General features: G+C 43.4%; 1 protein-coding gene across 4 annotated transcripts in view; it reads left to right on the top strand.

Moving 5' to 3' along the window:
- TRPM3 (transient receptor potential cation channel subfamily M member 3) overlaps nucleotides 1-12,100 on the top strand; it is a 503,278-nt gene extending 491,178 nt beyond the window's left edge. For all 4 annotated transcript variants that reach the window (XM_074994073.1, XM_074994074.1, XM_074994075.1 and 1 more), the window contains 4 exons: nucleotides 2,326-2,476; nucleotides 3,755-3,954; nucleotides 4,726-4,858; nucleotides 10,657-12,100. In XM_074994073.1, coding sequence (XP_074850174.1) covers nucleotides 2,326-2,476; nucleotides 3,755-3,954; nucleotides 4,726-4,858; nucleotides 10,657-12,100 — 1,928 coding nt within the window. The remainder of the gene's footprint in view (nucleotides 1-2,325; nucleotides 2,477-3,754; nucleotides 3,955-4,725; nucleotides 4,859-10,656) is intronic.
- The last annotated feature ends 1,560 nt before the right edge of the window (nucleotides 12,101-13,660 follow it).

A 13,660-nucleotide genomic window follows, 5' to 3' on the forward strand; every position in this document is an offset into this window, starting at 1 on the left:
AAGGCCTCTGGGCTGTTTGATACCACATGACTAACACATCACCCACAACTGACTCCAGTGGGGTCTGGATCAGGCCCAGAGTAAACATTTTGAAAAGAAATAGCACTTGTACATCGCAGATTTGTTGGTTTAGGATGAAATTTTCAAAAGCAGTGTTTGTCTAACTGCGCCCACCAAGCAAGACGTAAAACTCCATTGACTTTACATGGGGCATCATGAGGCAAGTGCTGAGTACTTGTGAAAAATTCCACCTTGGATCTGGATCATCTTTGGAGGGAATGATGGAAAGCTATGAATGATGTTCGTTATGTCATTAAAAGCTGAGTTGAAAAAAGGCAGGATGCTGCAATGGGTTAGACAGAGGGTGTAGACTGCTTGAGGCCAAAAGGCCAACCAGAATTTTGACCAGTTACACTTACAAAGGGGAGTCTCTGGCCAAAACATTCTCAGAGAACTTAAAAAGTAATAATTTTCCCTTCCTCCTCCCCTACTTCCAAACAATTAGTGCGGAGTGTGTTTGAGTCTAAAAGCTCCACTGCCTACATGTTCCTATACCTGGTACAATAAATGCTTTGATTATCTCCTGCATTATTCTAAGCAATCAAAAGTCCTTTACAGATGGTCTCCAACTTATGAAGAGGTTACGTTCTGAACACCTGATAGTAACTTGATTTGGTCGTAAGTCAGAAATACCCTTATACTGTAATCTCTCAAGGTACACGAGGGCTTCATTCCACTCAACCCTTGCGTACCTTGAATTTCGCACAAGTCGGGGAGGGCTTGGGTTGGGGCCCTGGGAGGGGGCAGGAGGGTTTAGCCTGGGGTGGGTTAGGGCGGCAGGGGTGGTGGGAGAGTGCAGTTGAGCTGGGGCTTGCAGGGGGTTGTACCCAGGCAGCAGGGGATTGGGGCAGGGTTTGAGCCCCCAGCCAGGGGGTTGGAGCCAGGGCTGTGGGGATGGTGGGTAGAGGGGATGGAGCTGGTGCCCCGCATGCCGGGGAGTGTGAGCTGGGGCTGGGGTGGGTGGGGGGGACTGAACAGGGTGAACCAGGGCTAACGGGGGGGTAGAGCCTCATGTACCTGCAGCGGCTGACAGCCCAGCATGTGCCGGGGGGTCAGCTGGGGACAGGGGGGTTGAGCCGTGCGGAGGTGAGATTGAATGGGGGTGAACCAGGGCAGAGGTGGGTTGAGCTGGAGGAGGGGGTAGAGCCCTCGTGCATGCTGTTGGCAGCTGACAGCCGGAGCCCCAAGTGTGGGGGGGTGGAGGGGTAAGCTGGGGCCAGAGGAAGGAGGGCTTGAGCCAGGCAGGAGGTAGAACAGGGGGGTGCACCGGGATGGGGTGGTTGAGTGGAGGGGGCTGGGAGTCACAGCCCCAGGCATAGATTGAAGTCGGAGCCCCATGCATGGGGGGAGGAGCTGGGGCCACAAGGGGGTTGAGCCATGCAGGGGAGGGGTTGAATGGGGTTGCACTGGGGCAGGGTGTTTGAGTTGGGGGGGGCAGATTGGAGCCCTGCGTGTGTTGATTTGGGCCACATGGGAGCTGGGAGGGGTTGAGTCTAGGTTCACAGGGGTTGCGGCCAGGTGGGGAGGGGGTTGGAGCCTGATCCAGGGGATTGGAGGGGAGCCCCAGAAGTGTGGCTGGAGCCCCCCACAGGGGAGGTGAGCTGGGGTGCACGGGGGGGGGGTGAGCTGGAGGTTGGTCATAAGTACGAATGGTCGTAAGTCCACTTGTTCGTAAGTCAGGGACCACCTGTATAGCAGAGCCTCATTACAAATATTTTTCAAGGTGGTTCTTAGATTTTTGTGTACTGCAATGGCCAAATAATTTCATATGTTACCTTTGTGGTATTGATTTGTAGTCTCTTCTATCAATTAGCAAAAGCTAAATATTCATTCCTAGTAGAAAACAAATGTTGGCTCACAGAAAAAAGCATTTTGGTCACCTCAAATGCAAACCTCTAATCACTAACAGTACATAGCACTATTTCAGAAGCGGCTTGACGGGTCAAGGAGGGGCAGGCAGCTTCAACTAAAATCACTCAAACTGTATAGACTTCCTGAAATTTCTCAGGGAAAATGTTGATGCTACTAACAGAGGAGCATTCAATATCAAGAGCGGCAGCATGTATAATCTATAGTGAATTTGATAGGTGTTTGATCACAGCATGAAGCAAGTGCATAATCAAACCTCTTGGGGAAGCATCAGCCCACTGTGCTTTGGAAGACTCGGTGAGGGGGGAAACCTTCATAAATATTTAAATGCTTTTGTAGTAAGTGCTGCAAACTAGGCTTCATTCTCATTTGCTTGTTTATATTGTTTCTTCCCAGCTCCTTGTGGCCAAAATGAAACTAGAGAGGATGGCAAAATAATCCAGCTGCCCCCCTGCAAGACAGGAGCATGGATCGTTCCTGCCATCATGGCATGCTACCTCTTGGTTGCAAATATCCTTCTGGTGAACCTCCTCATTGCTGTTTTTAAGTGAGTGGATCACTGATGCATGTGGATTCAGGAGGTTATGATAGTGATGTTTCCCTGGGGCCCTGTGCTTTGTGAGGATTTTGCTGTCATGTGAAAGAAAACCTGCCTTTCACCTTTCTGGTGACAAGTCCCTAGTCACAGACCTTAAGAACATATTTTATGTGTGCACACACACACACTCCTCCTTACACATCCATACATATCTTTTGCAGTAGTTACAATGATCAGTGTGATACAGACTTTAACTAGAGACCTTATATGACATTCTTTTGCTGAATCCATGGGATCCTTGTACTCTATCCTGAGGTCTTTGCATCACAATGATGATATGTCCAGCCCGGCAGCTTTTGCAGGCTGCTGTGCTGTACACTGGGGTTTGAAATCAATTTTAGGGAAGACTGATTATAAGTGGAAATGACAGAGTAGATTGTCTCCAGACAGGGGCGGATTAAAGGGCAGGTGACCCAGGTGTCTGCCTAGAATGCTGGGCTTCAGGGGGCTTCAGGCTTGGGGTGCTGTTTTTGTCAATCACAACAAAAGTAGGAAATAGAATGTTTGAAGTAAAATGTTTCTGGTATTGATGTTAGTACAATTTCAGTTTTTCTTAACATTAAAAAGTCTCTGTAAGCTTAGAGGATTTTTAAATTGACTCATATATGGCAAGAACAAATACAGATTTATAGATCCTAGCATGCAAATTTATCCTCTTATATGACTGGGATAAATCATGCATGCAAGTCGTGAATCAAAGACCTGAAATAGACTACAAATGCAATGAGAACTAAGGTATTCAAAAGTGTAACAAATGCAGGGGGCACTGAAGAAGCTTGTCATTCAGGGCACCATTTGGTGTAGGTTTGGCTCTGTTTCCAGGCTAGGGGTGGCTATACAGTTCTTTAGAATTTGTGGTATCCAAATCCTCAGAGATCTATTGGAACCGAGAGCAAGGAAGTCCTGGATTCTAATTTTAACTATGGCACATGTTCACTTAATCCTTCATTGCTCCTTTTACCCATACATTAAATGTGGGTAACAACACTTATCCCTTTTGTGAGCATAACTGTTGATAAAGTGCTAAGTGCTATAATTCTGTTATTCCTAACTGTCAGCTCTTTAAAACTGCTGGTAATTGTGTGTCCTGTCCTATTTTTTTTATGATGAGCTCTATCACTAATCTGTCTAGCTGGGTACTATGTTATCATGTTATCATGTTGGAAAATACCCAAAGATGGTTTCAATCTCATTTATGTTCCTTTTTCTCGCTCTCTCTTCTTTTAGTAACACATTTTTTGAAGTCAAATCTATATCCAACCAAGTGTGGAAATTTCAAAGGTATCAATTAATCATGACATTTCACGAGAGACCAGTCCTACCACCACCTCTGATCATTTTCAGCCACATGACTATGATTTTCCAACACCTCTGCTGCAGATGGCGGAAACATGAAAGTGACCAAGATGAGAGAGACTATGGACTAAGTAAGATTCAACCATCTCACTCCCATACATAAAAATTATGACTTTCAAATTCGTTTGGAGGGCACATAATCTGTACTCAGAACTGCAATAACTTTTTCAGTGAGAAACAACTAGACACACAAACACTAGTTTAAATTAATCATTCAATTTTACCAGTGTATCTCTTGCCCTTAGTGCTCTCAAAAGAGAAACTCAACAGAATCTGTTCAGTTTTCCCCCTCCTTTACCACTGCTCAGCATACAAACCTACCCTTCTTCCTTCCCCTTGACAATGGAGAACTATGAGACTTGAAAGTTTTGAAAACAGCACCGGGCCCAGCAGATATGCTAGGAATTTAAGGAAAACTAAGGGTCTTTCTTTAAGAGATGTTAGAAACAGGAGAATTTACCCTAACTTTTTCCAAGTAAAAATGGTTCAGATTTGGCTAAGGGTGAGCCCATAATTCCTTATTTTAAGCTGGCTCATCCAACCCTAATAATGCGTTTATAAAAAGGTTTGACTGCATTTTCAAAGTGGCATTTATCCAACTGCTAAAATTTGTAATAGTAGTTTTGGGTGCACAGTATTAACCAGCCTAATAGATGACTTAGGGTGACAATTTAGTATCTGATTCTCATACAAAAGTATGACATAGATACAGCTTTGGAGAATGATTTTGAAAGTTTTGCCAACACTCTACAATAATAAAAAAAAAAAAAAAAAATCAAGATTTTGGTTTTTTTATAAATTTGTGCCTGGTCAGTGTCACATTCCTCCTGTCATTTCCACAGAACTGTTCATAACTGAAGACGAATTAAAAAAAGTACATGACTTTGAGGAGCAGTGCATAGAAGAATATTTTAGAGAAAAGGATGATAGATTCAATTCTTCCAATGATGAAAGAATTCGTGTCACTTCTGAAAGGTGATTATTTGATTTGGGTTAATTCCATATAGTGTTTATCTTTAAATGTCTTCATGTTATCATTGCTACTCTTTTTCTTCCTGTCCTTGGTGAGGGAACTGTTTGAGGCTACTTTTTAATTAACATTTACAGCCTAGAAACTGCAGATGGTTGAAAACTTTTCAAATGTTTTTGCTACAAATTTTAATTCATATTTTGAAGCTATGAAACATTTAACTGGCTTATCGAAAAAATAATATAACTAACAAATCAATGTATCATTTTCATAGATCCCAGCTTTTCCAATCATATTCATAAAACACCAGTGATCAAAATGCAACCTGAAGTTCAGTATGGCTATTTGGTCCCTTAAGGCGATCTGTAGCTTTAGAACTGTGGTGTAGCACCCATACAATGGTCAAGAGCACTGCATGTCTGAACCAGTATCATAGAGTGGGAATTTTGCCATTTACTTCAGTGGGACCAGAATTTCAAACATAGTGTTTACAGTCCCTCCCTCGCGCCTCTCTCTCTCTCTCTCTCTCTCTCTCTCTCTCTCTATTAAAGATTAAGGCAACTTCAATCCACTCCATTTTATGTAAATTTGCTGCAGACTGAGATCCCTGGCAAAGTCGCAACATCATTATCAGATCTCTCTCTCATTTAAATGGGTGTTTATGTCGCCCTCATAACCCTTTTATGAGTCTGTGCAATTTAGTTAAGTTTGAGCTCCCTATCAGAGATCATGCCTATTGACTCAATGCATTGCTCTCAATAAATATTTCAAGCCAACATCCAGTCAGTCTATTCATAACTAACTCATGTAACCTAATGAAAACTCTTAATTCCTTCCTTCCTTATGGGGGGTGGGGGGAGGGCCGTTTAAGAGGAAGAAGAAAGATGGCTGTGAATTCATTTCAAGAAGAAACTCTCTTCACACTATGCTGCATCCTCACACCACTATATCTGATGCAAAAAAAACCTTTAACAAGTGCTTTATACAGTATGCAGACATATTTTAGTTTTATTTCAGATTTGAAAGTAAATCCAGGTTAATAGCAGAACTAGCATCTCACACATCCCCCTAATCAAATACATTCTGGCTGAGAACCGTACTCTCAAACAATACACTTTTATAAAAATAGATTAAAGAGGAAAGGATAGTCAAGTGGTTAGGGACTAGCACAGAACATGAAAGAACCAGGTTCCAATATCTGCTCTGCCACAGATATTTTTGTACAGCTTTGCATATCCCTTAGCTTTTCTGTGTCTCACTACTTCTTCTGCAAAATGGGCATAACAGTAATTTTCCTCCTCAGAAGGGTGTTGCGAGGATAACTACACTGAAGATTTAATGTGGTCGATTATAGTCCCAGTTAGTGGAGTATCTTAGATAGAACACATTTTATTAACTAGAACCACACATCTGCCCCAGTTCCTTGCCAGCTATCTTGAACACTGGGGAAATCTGGATCTTATCCACTCTCTTTCTTTTTCATCCCAATGCCTGGTCATTATTCTATAGCAGAGTACACAGAGAACTACATCCCTTAAAACCTTGAATTATAGGCAAGGTGTCAAATTCACTACATCTACTTTGTGTGCCATAAAATGAACTTGAAACAGCCAGAGAGGCCTGGGGAGCTCTCCCCCAGCAAGAGGCAGGAAGAAAGAAACTCAGCTGAATAACATACTGCCCTTTGAAAGCCCTCGTGCGATGAAGCAGGAGTGGGTGGCATATGAACAGCACAGCAGAACTCTGCTATACCCAGTCCTACAGTAGTGTAAACTCTCTAGGGGACTGCATGCTAGTGTTGTCCTGACTTGCACAATTGGCTCAGAATCAGACTCCCTGACAGCCTCCCCAGTCAGACGCTGTTGAGCATCTTTGTTTGTGTGCTGCACATCTCATCCAGAATTGCTTTAACGTCTTAAACACTCTATTGAACAATGTATATGTGTGACTGTGATTACACAGTCTGTTTTGTGTCCTTGCTCGAGAAAGGACAATAGTTACATGCCATAGGTGCTGGCAGGCTACTTATGGTAAATTAATGAACAAAGGAACACGTCTCCAAAAATTCTGTAAGAGGAGATGCATTTTGTGGGGTTTGGTGGGGGAACGTGACAGCAGGACCACAAAGGAGTTCAAACTTAGCTGCAGTGCAGAGCTGCTCATTGGGCCCCTGGACAAGGTGGGGTGGGCCTGGCTCTGCACCCTAATATGGGACAGGGCCTTAGATGCAAGAAGCAGAGCTGGAGGCTACCCCTCCCCCAGCCAGCCCTTCAGTGCTGCCCAGCCTCCAGCACCCAGAGCTCTGGTGGCAATTTAAAGGGCCAGGGACTCCAGCCATTGCCAAGGTACTGGCATCCATGAGCCATCAGCTCCTTTTAAATTGTCAAGCCCCAGGACAGTTGCCCCTTTTGCTCTTCAGCAGCCCTATCTGAGTGTGTTGAGTCTTTTCTATTCTGACCAGTTTGTCATAATGAAAAACTGATCCTGTAAAAAAAAAAAACAACAATATTTTAGCTAATCACAAAAGTTCATGGTACATACCAGGCATATAATTTAGAAAAGTATTGGTCTACTGACCTGGTAGGTTCTCACATAGGCATTCATCACAATACCATCTATGTGTTAATACACTCGTCAGGAAACAAGGATGAAAAGTAACAAAAGCTGTAAGGTGGTTCCTCTTATTATACTACCTAGAAAGGTAAGCCTTGTTCCATCTTCTGGAGACCACAAGCGATATCCTGGAGCTTCTCTTGTAGAAGAATTACAGCTCCATTCTCTTGGGAATCCTTTAGTAAAAAATATACTACTGTCAGCAACTACTCATTTCAGCAGCCTGGCCACACAGCATTATATATGTACATGGCATTAAATTATTTTGCTTAAACTATATGCAGCCCTTGTCTCAGTCTACTCTGCAAACATTCCTTCCTAATTAACAGTCAAGTCCTGTTTTAAAGCCAATGGAAAAACCTGTCATTGACCCCAAAAAAGATGAGAATCAGACCTTAATAGCATTTCAGACATAGATGGGCAATAGGCAATTCACAGACCAGATGTAGTACACCAGGGTTAGCACCTGTCTGGCCACCTGGCAAACTGTGTTCGGCCTGCAGTGCTCTTATTGCCAACTTCTGATTTAAATTATTAGGATTAGTTTGTTGAAAGCATCAGAGCTTCTAATGATTACTTTTAAAAATCTGTCCTTTGCCCAAGGTCAGACCAGAAGTTTAGGCACTTGACTCATGCAGAGTCCCACATCCCAAGCTGGATCCTTAACTCCTGAGCTATCTTTCCTCTCAAAATATTTAAAATTAATTATTACTGTAGCCAGAGGAAATGTGTAACTTGTCAGGGGGTGGGGGTGTACAATTTAAAGGTTATGGGACATCTGACTGCCCCTCCAAGGGAGTGCAGGGGAACATTTGTGGGGGTGAGGTGAGTGAACAGCAATGCCAGCTGGCTCAAGTCACTGACTCCGAGCAGTTTGAGCCATTCTGGCACAGTGGAGCTCCAGGAAGGAACACCGCTTCCATCTCCTGACTCACCTCAGCAAGCCACCCAACCTGCCAACTTTTTGAGCTGAGCCCCAGCTTTGAGTTACAGTTTTCAGGTGTACCCTCAAACTCAGACAGGTTGGGTGGCCTACAGTTTGAGACCCTTTGTTTAGAAACTCCTTGTAAATGGAAGGCAGGGCAAGCCCTGCTGCAGGGTGAGTGGAACAGTTTACTTTTAGAGAAGTCAGTGCTGAGTCTATACCCTGCTATGTAAGCAGGAGAGTGGCCTTTGCCCTGGGACGCCATACAGTGTGTTTGGCCCAGGGCAGGCTGTAATGCAGGCAGCAGGAAGCACTGGAACTCCAGCAGCAGGGAAGGAGACTCATCCCTGTGCAGCAGGTGGAAGCAAGGGGGTGCACAGCCTACAGCCAGCTGTCATGCTTCCTCCCGCCTCAGGCTGCACCAACACATTTCTTTCCTGGAATCAGAACAATATCACACTAGAGCCTAAATAAAAAACAGGCTGCTCCCTAAAACATAGGGTACAACTCACCCACCTTGCCATAAGGTGGCTCTCCATACACTTACTCTACTTGCATGTCTCATTCCAGAGCCTTCCCTTAAACTCAATGGCAAAATTCCCATTGACCTCAGTGTGATCAGAATTTCCACCCAGTATCTTCCATATCCCTAAATTTTAAATATGAAGTTGATGGATATCTACTTCATGAAGCTAAATGCAGTGCCTAGCATGGTAAAGTCTCCAGGACGCAGCTGTGTTGATCAGTTGTTTAATCAGTTATTTATTAGTCTTTAAGGTGCCACTGGACTGCTTGTTGTTTTTAAAGTTACAGGCTAACACAGCTACCGCTGAGACCTAAATTTTAAAGTTAGAGGTGTCTTCATAGGACAGTTACTTCACAGGTTGAGTCGGTGCTAGTTCGTTTAATCAATGGCTAAACCATGTATAAAACTTTTTTAAAATCAGAACTTTTTGTTAAAATGTAAAAGCATATGGCAAATTCTCCTTGATTCTAATAGGAATTGATAGCTTGAATATTCTTTACCGTGGGATTATTGCAGTGGGATAGACTTTTTGCTCTAAAAGTTTTTGCTTCCTTTGGGCAGAGATGGTTTAGTGGTCAAAAACAACTTGGGAAGAGGAACGAAGGAAGGACAGGGGCAAAGCTGGTTGTATTCCACTTTCACAAACACCCTTAATCTTCAGGCCAGTCATACCCCAGTTTGTGGCACAATTTCTAGCAAGCCTCTTCACTGCCCTAAGTCTTGCCCATTGGTGGCAGCACCCAAAGCAGCAGTTTTAGCAGCTGGGGAAGAGCATCTCCCCTTTCTCCTCACAGCACACTCTACATCGGGGGGGCAATAATATTCACAGAGGGGCCAATCCATGAATTTTGGTACTGGTCATAGATCAGCTCTGGGCCACCCTGGAGGGGGCAGGGCCTGGGGCAGAAAGGTTGGGGGCTCAAGAGAGAGACAAAGAGCTTGTGTGAGTATGAAAGAGAAACACTTTGTATGTGAGAGGCAGACTTCGTAGATTCAGTGTGTGCTGCAGTGCATATGTGACAGTAATTGTGTGTGGCACAGACTGGCTATGTGTGACAATAATGCAGAGCATGTGTGTGCTGGCTAAGTTTCTAAGAGAAGCCATCCTCTGTCATCTCCGACTCCCCTGCTTTGCATTCCTGAGTGAGTCACTTACCAGCCGTGCTTCAGACTGGAGCAGCTCCGCTGTGTGTCTCCCTCCCCATGATCCCTGTTCTGCAGAGATGGGGTACCGGGACAGGGGGACACCCTGACGTCAGCACTAATGTCTGTCCTTCACCCTGGCCCCCTCCTCCTCTGCACAGCCAGCAGGAGAATCCTAAGAGCAGCTGGGCTGCAGACAGAACAAGGGCAGCTGAACACATGCTGCTAGCTCAGTGTTCAAGCTCTGCTAATCATCTGGGTGTGCTAGAGAGAAAAGCTTGGTGGGGCGAGTCCAGCTCCTGGACCTGTTTTTGCCTGTCCCTGCCCTACATCAAGGTCTACAAGTGGGCAGCACAGAACTGTTTGTTCTGGTTCTGTACCACATCTGAAATTTCCTATAAAAGGAGAATCATTTTGACCACTTAATCCATCTTTAACTGTGTTTTGCAGCAGTTGCAGTGGTATAAAATTAGAACAGAACATTTGACCCTGGACTTTTTAAGCCCCGTTTGTTCCCGTACACTTTGGCAGGTTAATAAAAGGACACCAATAATCAGTCCTCTGTAGAAAATAATCTGTGCATTCTTCTTTTGAAGGGTAGAGAACATGGCCATGCGCCTGGAGGAAGTGAATGAACGAGAACACTGTATGAAAGCTTCACTTCAGACTGTAGACATCAGACTTGCTCAGCTGGAGGATATGATAGGACGAATGGCTGCAGCCTTAGACAAGCTGTCTGGTATAGAGAGAGGGGAAGCTACTAAAATACGATCTAGAACCTCCTCAGACTGTACAGATGCAGCATACATTGTGAGACAGAGCAGCTTCAATAGCCAGGAAGGGAATACCTACAAGCTTCAAGAGAGTATAGATCCTGCAGGAGAAGAGTCAATGTCCCCAACCTCTCCTACTGTCACACCTCGCTTGCGAAGCCACTCCTTCTATGCAGTGAACATGAAAGACAAATGTGGGTTAGAAAGGTTGGAAAATATTTTTAAAGAAAGATCCGTGAGCCTGCATCGAGCAAGTAGCTCACACTCTGTATCAAAGGAAGCAAAAGTACCCTTAGCTCCTACAAGCACTTTGTCAATTGCCCCAGATTCCAGAAGGCCTTCATCTTGCATAGATATTTATGTTTCTGCCATGGATGAGTTGCACTCTGGTATAGAACCTCTTGACAGTTCAATGAATATACTTGGTACCGGAGAACCATCTCTGCAGGCTCAAATAGCCTCTTCTGTTCTAGCAAACTGCACATATATTAGCAGTACTCCCAGTGACAGAATTTCTGGCAGGAGTGTTGATTGTGAGGAAACCTCTACAATGGAAACAAGAGTGTTTTCTTCAGACTATTCACATATCACAGATAGCCAAAACCTCTGGGATTCAGACCCTCCTTTGTATCAGACCTTAGAGCGATCTAAAAGCAGTCGCTATCTGGCTACTGCCCCGTTTATTCTGGAAGAAACCCCAATTGTGAAGTCTCATAGTTTTATGTTCTCTCCTCGGAGCTATTTCAGCAACCTTGGGGTGCCAGTCAAAACAGCAGAGTACACAAGTATTACAGACTGCATAGACACCAGGTGTGTCAGCGCTCCCCAGACCATTGCAGAAAGATCCAGTTTTCCAGGAACTCATGGAGACAAAGTGGAGGACTTGGGATGCTGCCACCCAGAGAGAGAAGCAGAGTTAAGTCATCCAAGTTCTGATAATGAGGATACTGAGGCCAAAGACAAAAAGGGAGCATCCTTATCTCCTCAAGAAAGCAGCACAGCAAGAACACTGTCCAACAACATACCGCTTCCAAAAATAGAGCGAGCCAACAGTTATTCAGCAGATGAGTCCAACATGTTGTATGCACACACAAGGAAAAGCTATTCTATCAGTGATAAACTTGATAGACAGCGTATTACAATGGGCCCACGAAATCCATTCCAGAGGAGTAAGTCATCCAAGCCAGACAGTAGAGGAGATAACTTGTCTATGAGAAGACTGTCTAGAACAGGCGCCTTCCCTAGCTTTGAAAGTAAGCACAGTTAGACATGCATAACAGGAGGTCGATGAGTCATCTGCTCTCCAGTCCATTTTCCCTAGCAGAATAAAATAACCTCACACCGTGATATGCCAACTAAAGTCAGAATCTGCCACTAGTCAGGTTAGCACTTCGTTAATCTCATTGTCACACACCAAGTTTCTGGATTCTGACCGAGTTGACATTTGCACTTAAGGAGAGAGAGAGAGGGAGGAAAGCTTTATAAAGACTTTAATTAAAAAAAGAAAAAGGAAAAATAATCCACATGAAGCCTTGAGTAATGGAGTAGGCTCAGAAATCTGCCTTTTAATAGAAGATATCCTAGGATTTCTAGTGATTTTTTCCAGGAGTTTCTAGGACACCGGGCTAAACTGGCAAAAAGAAAAGCATACAAATGAGACACTCTAAACCAATTTCTTTTTACATCAGTTCCATCATCACAATGACTGAGAGGGAACATCATTCTAGTTTCTAGAAAGCAGCAGTAAGCAAATCCTAAAGTCCTCCACTTCAAATCCCCACACTGATCATTGAAAAGGCAACAATCTCATAGTTCACCTGTGTGTCTCTGTATTGAATTCTAAGGTCACAAAATATTTATATTTTCAAGATGAGAAAGGAAAAAGAACCGCCTTTTGTATTGCATTGTAAATGAAGGACGAATTTCTGTAAAATTTTAAATTGTCAGGTGGCTTCCTGTACTAAGCAGGCATTGTAGTACAATGCAGTCAAGCTCAGGATGAATGTAATTAAGAGGACTAGTAGATATTTATTTTTTTACCACATTTGTCATCAATATATCGTCTCACTAAATTAAATGCTGTCATGGAACAGAAAGAATAATGGGCTAAGATGGTCGTAGCAGAGCAGGAGTGGTACCATTATATTCTTACTGTTCTCTGCCACATTTCCATTAATTGTTATTTCCCCGCCAACCCCAACAATTGCTATCAGTTCTTCCTATTCCATCGTGAAGCTGCTGGTGTTTCACATCATTCACCTATCACACTCATTAATATTTTTATTTATTAAAACAGTTGTATCAGAACATTGAAAACATTCCAGACAAACTTTATCAAGCAGCTTGATTTCAGATTATCATTGTTTAATGGAAAATGTTATTGGCAAAGTATCTCAAAACAGTAAAAAAAAAAAAAAAAAAAAAAAAACTTTCATGGTAAGCTAAAGCAGCAAAGTGAAAGCCAATATTTGAGCACATCAAAAGTCATTGGTTGCAAGTATGTGCTCAATAAGCAGCAAGATAGAACAAATCACAATTTTAATTAAAATTTCTCTCCGCCCCAGCCCACCCCACCCCCCGCAGATTGTGTGTGGGGACCCCAAATGAAATCAGGAGTAACTCTTCCTATGTAGCTGAATGCAAAACTTTGTTCATGATGATAATGAGAGGTTTCATGCCCTTATAATAGCCATCTTTGGTCATATAATAGAGCCTTAAAAGAAGCAATTCAATCACAGTTTCCCATTTGTTTTAGAGGGGGGAATCTTAGAGAAGTTTGGAAGCTAATGCTGTGCCCATACATTTAAAAACAGAACAGTGTCTAAAA

This window comes from Carettochelys insculpta, chromosome 5 (genome assembly GCF_033958435.1).
Source record: "Carettochelys insculpta isolate YL-2023 chromosome 5, ASM3395843v1, whole genome shotgun sequence".
In the NCBI taxonomy this organism is placed as follows: domain Eukaryota; kingdom Metazoa; phylum Chordata; order Testudines; family Carettochelyidae; genus Carettochelys; species Carettochelys insculpta.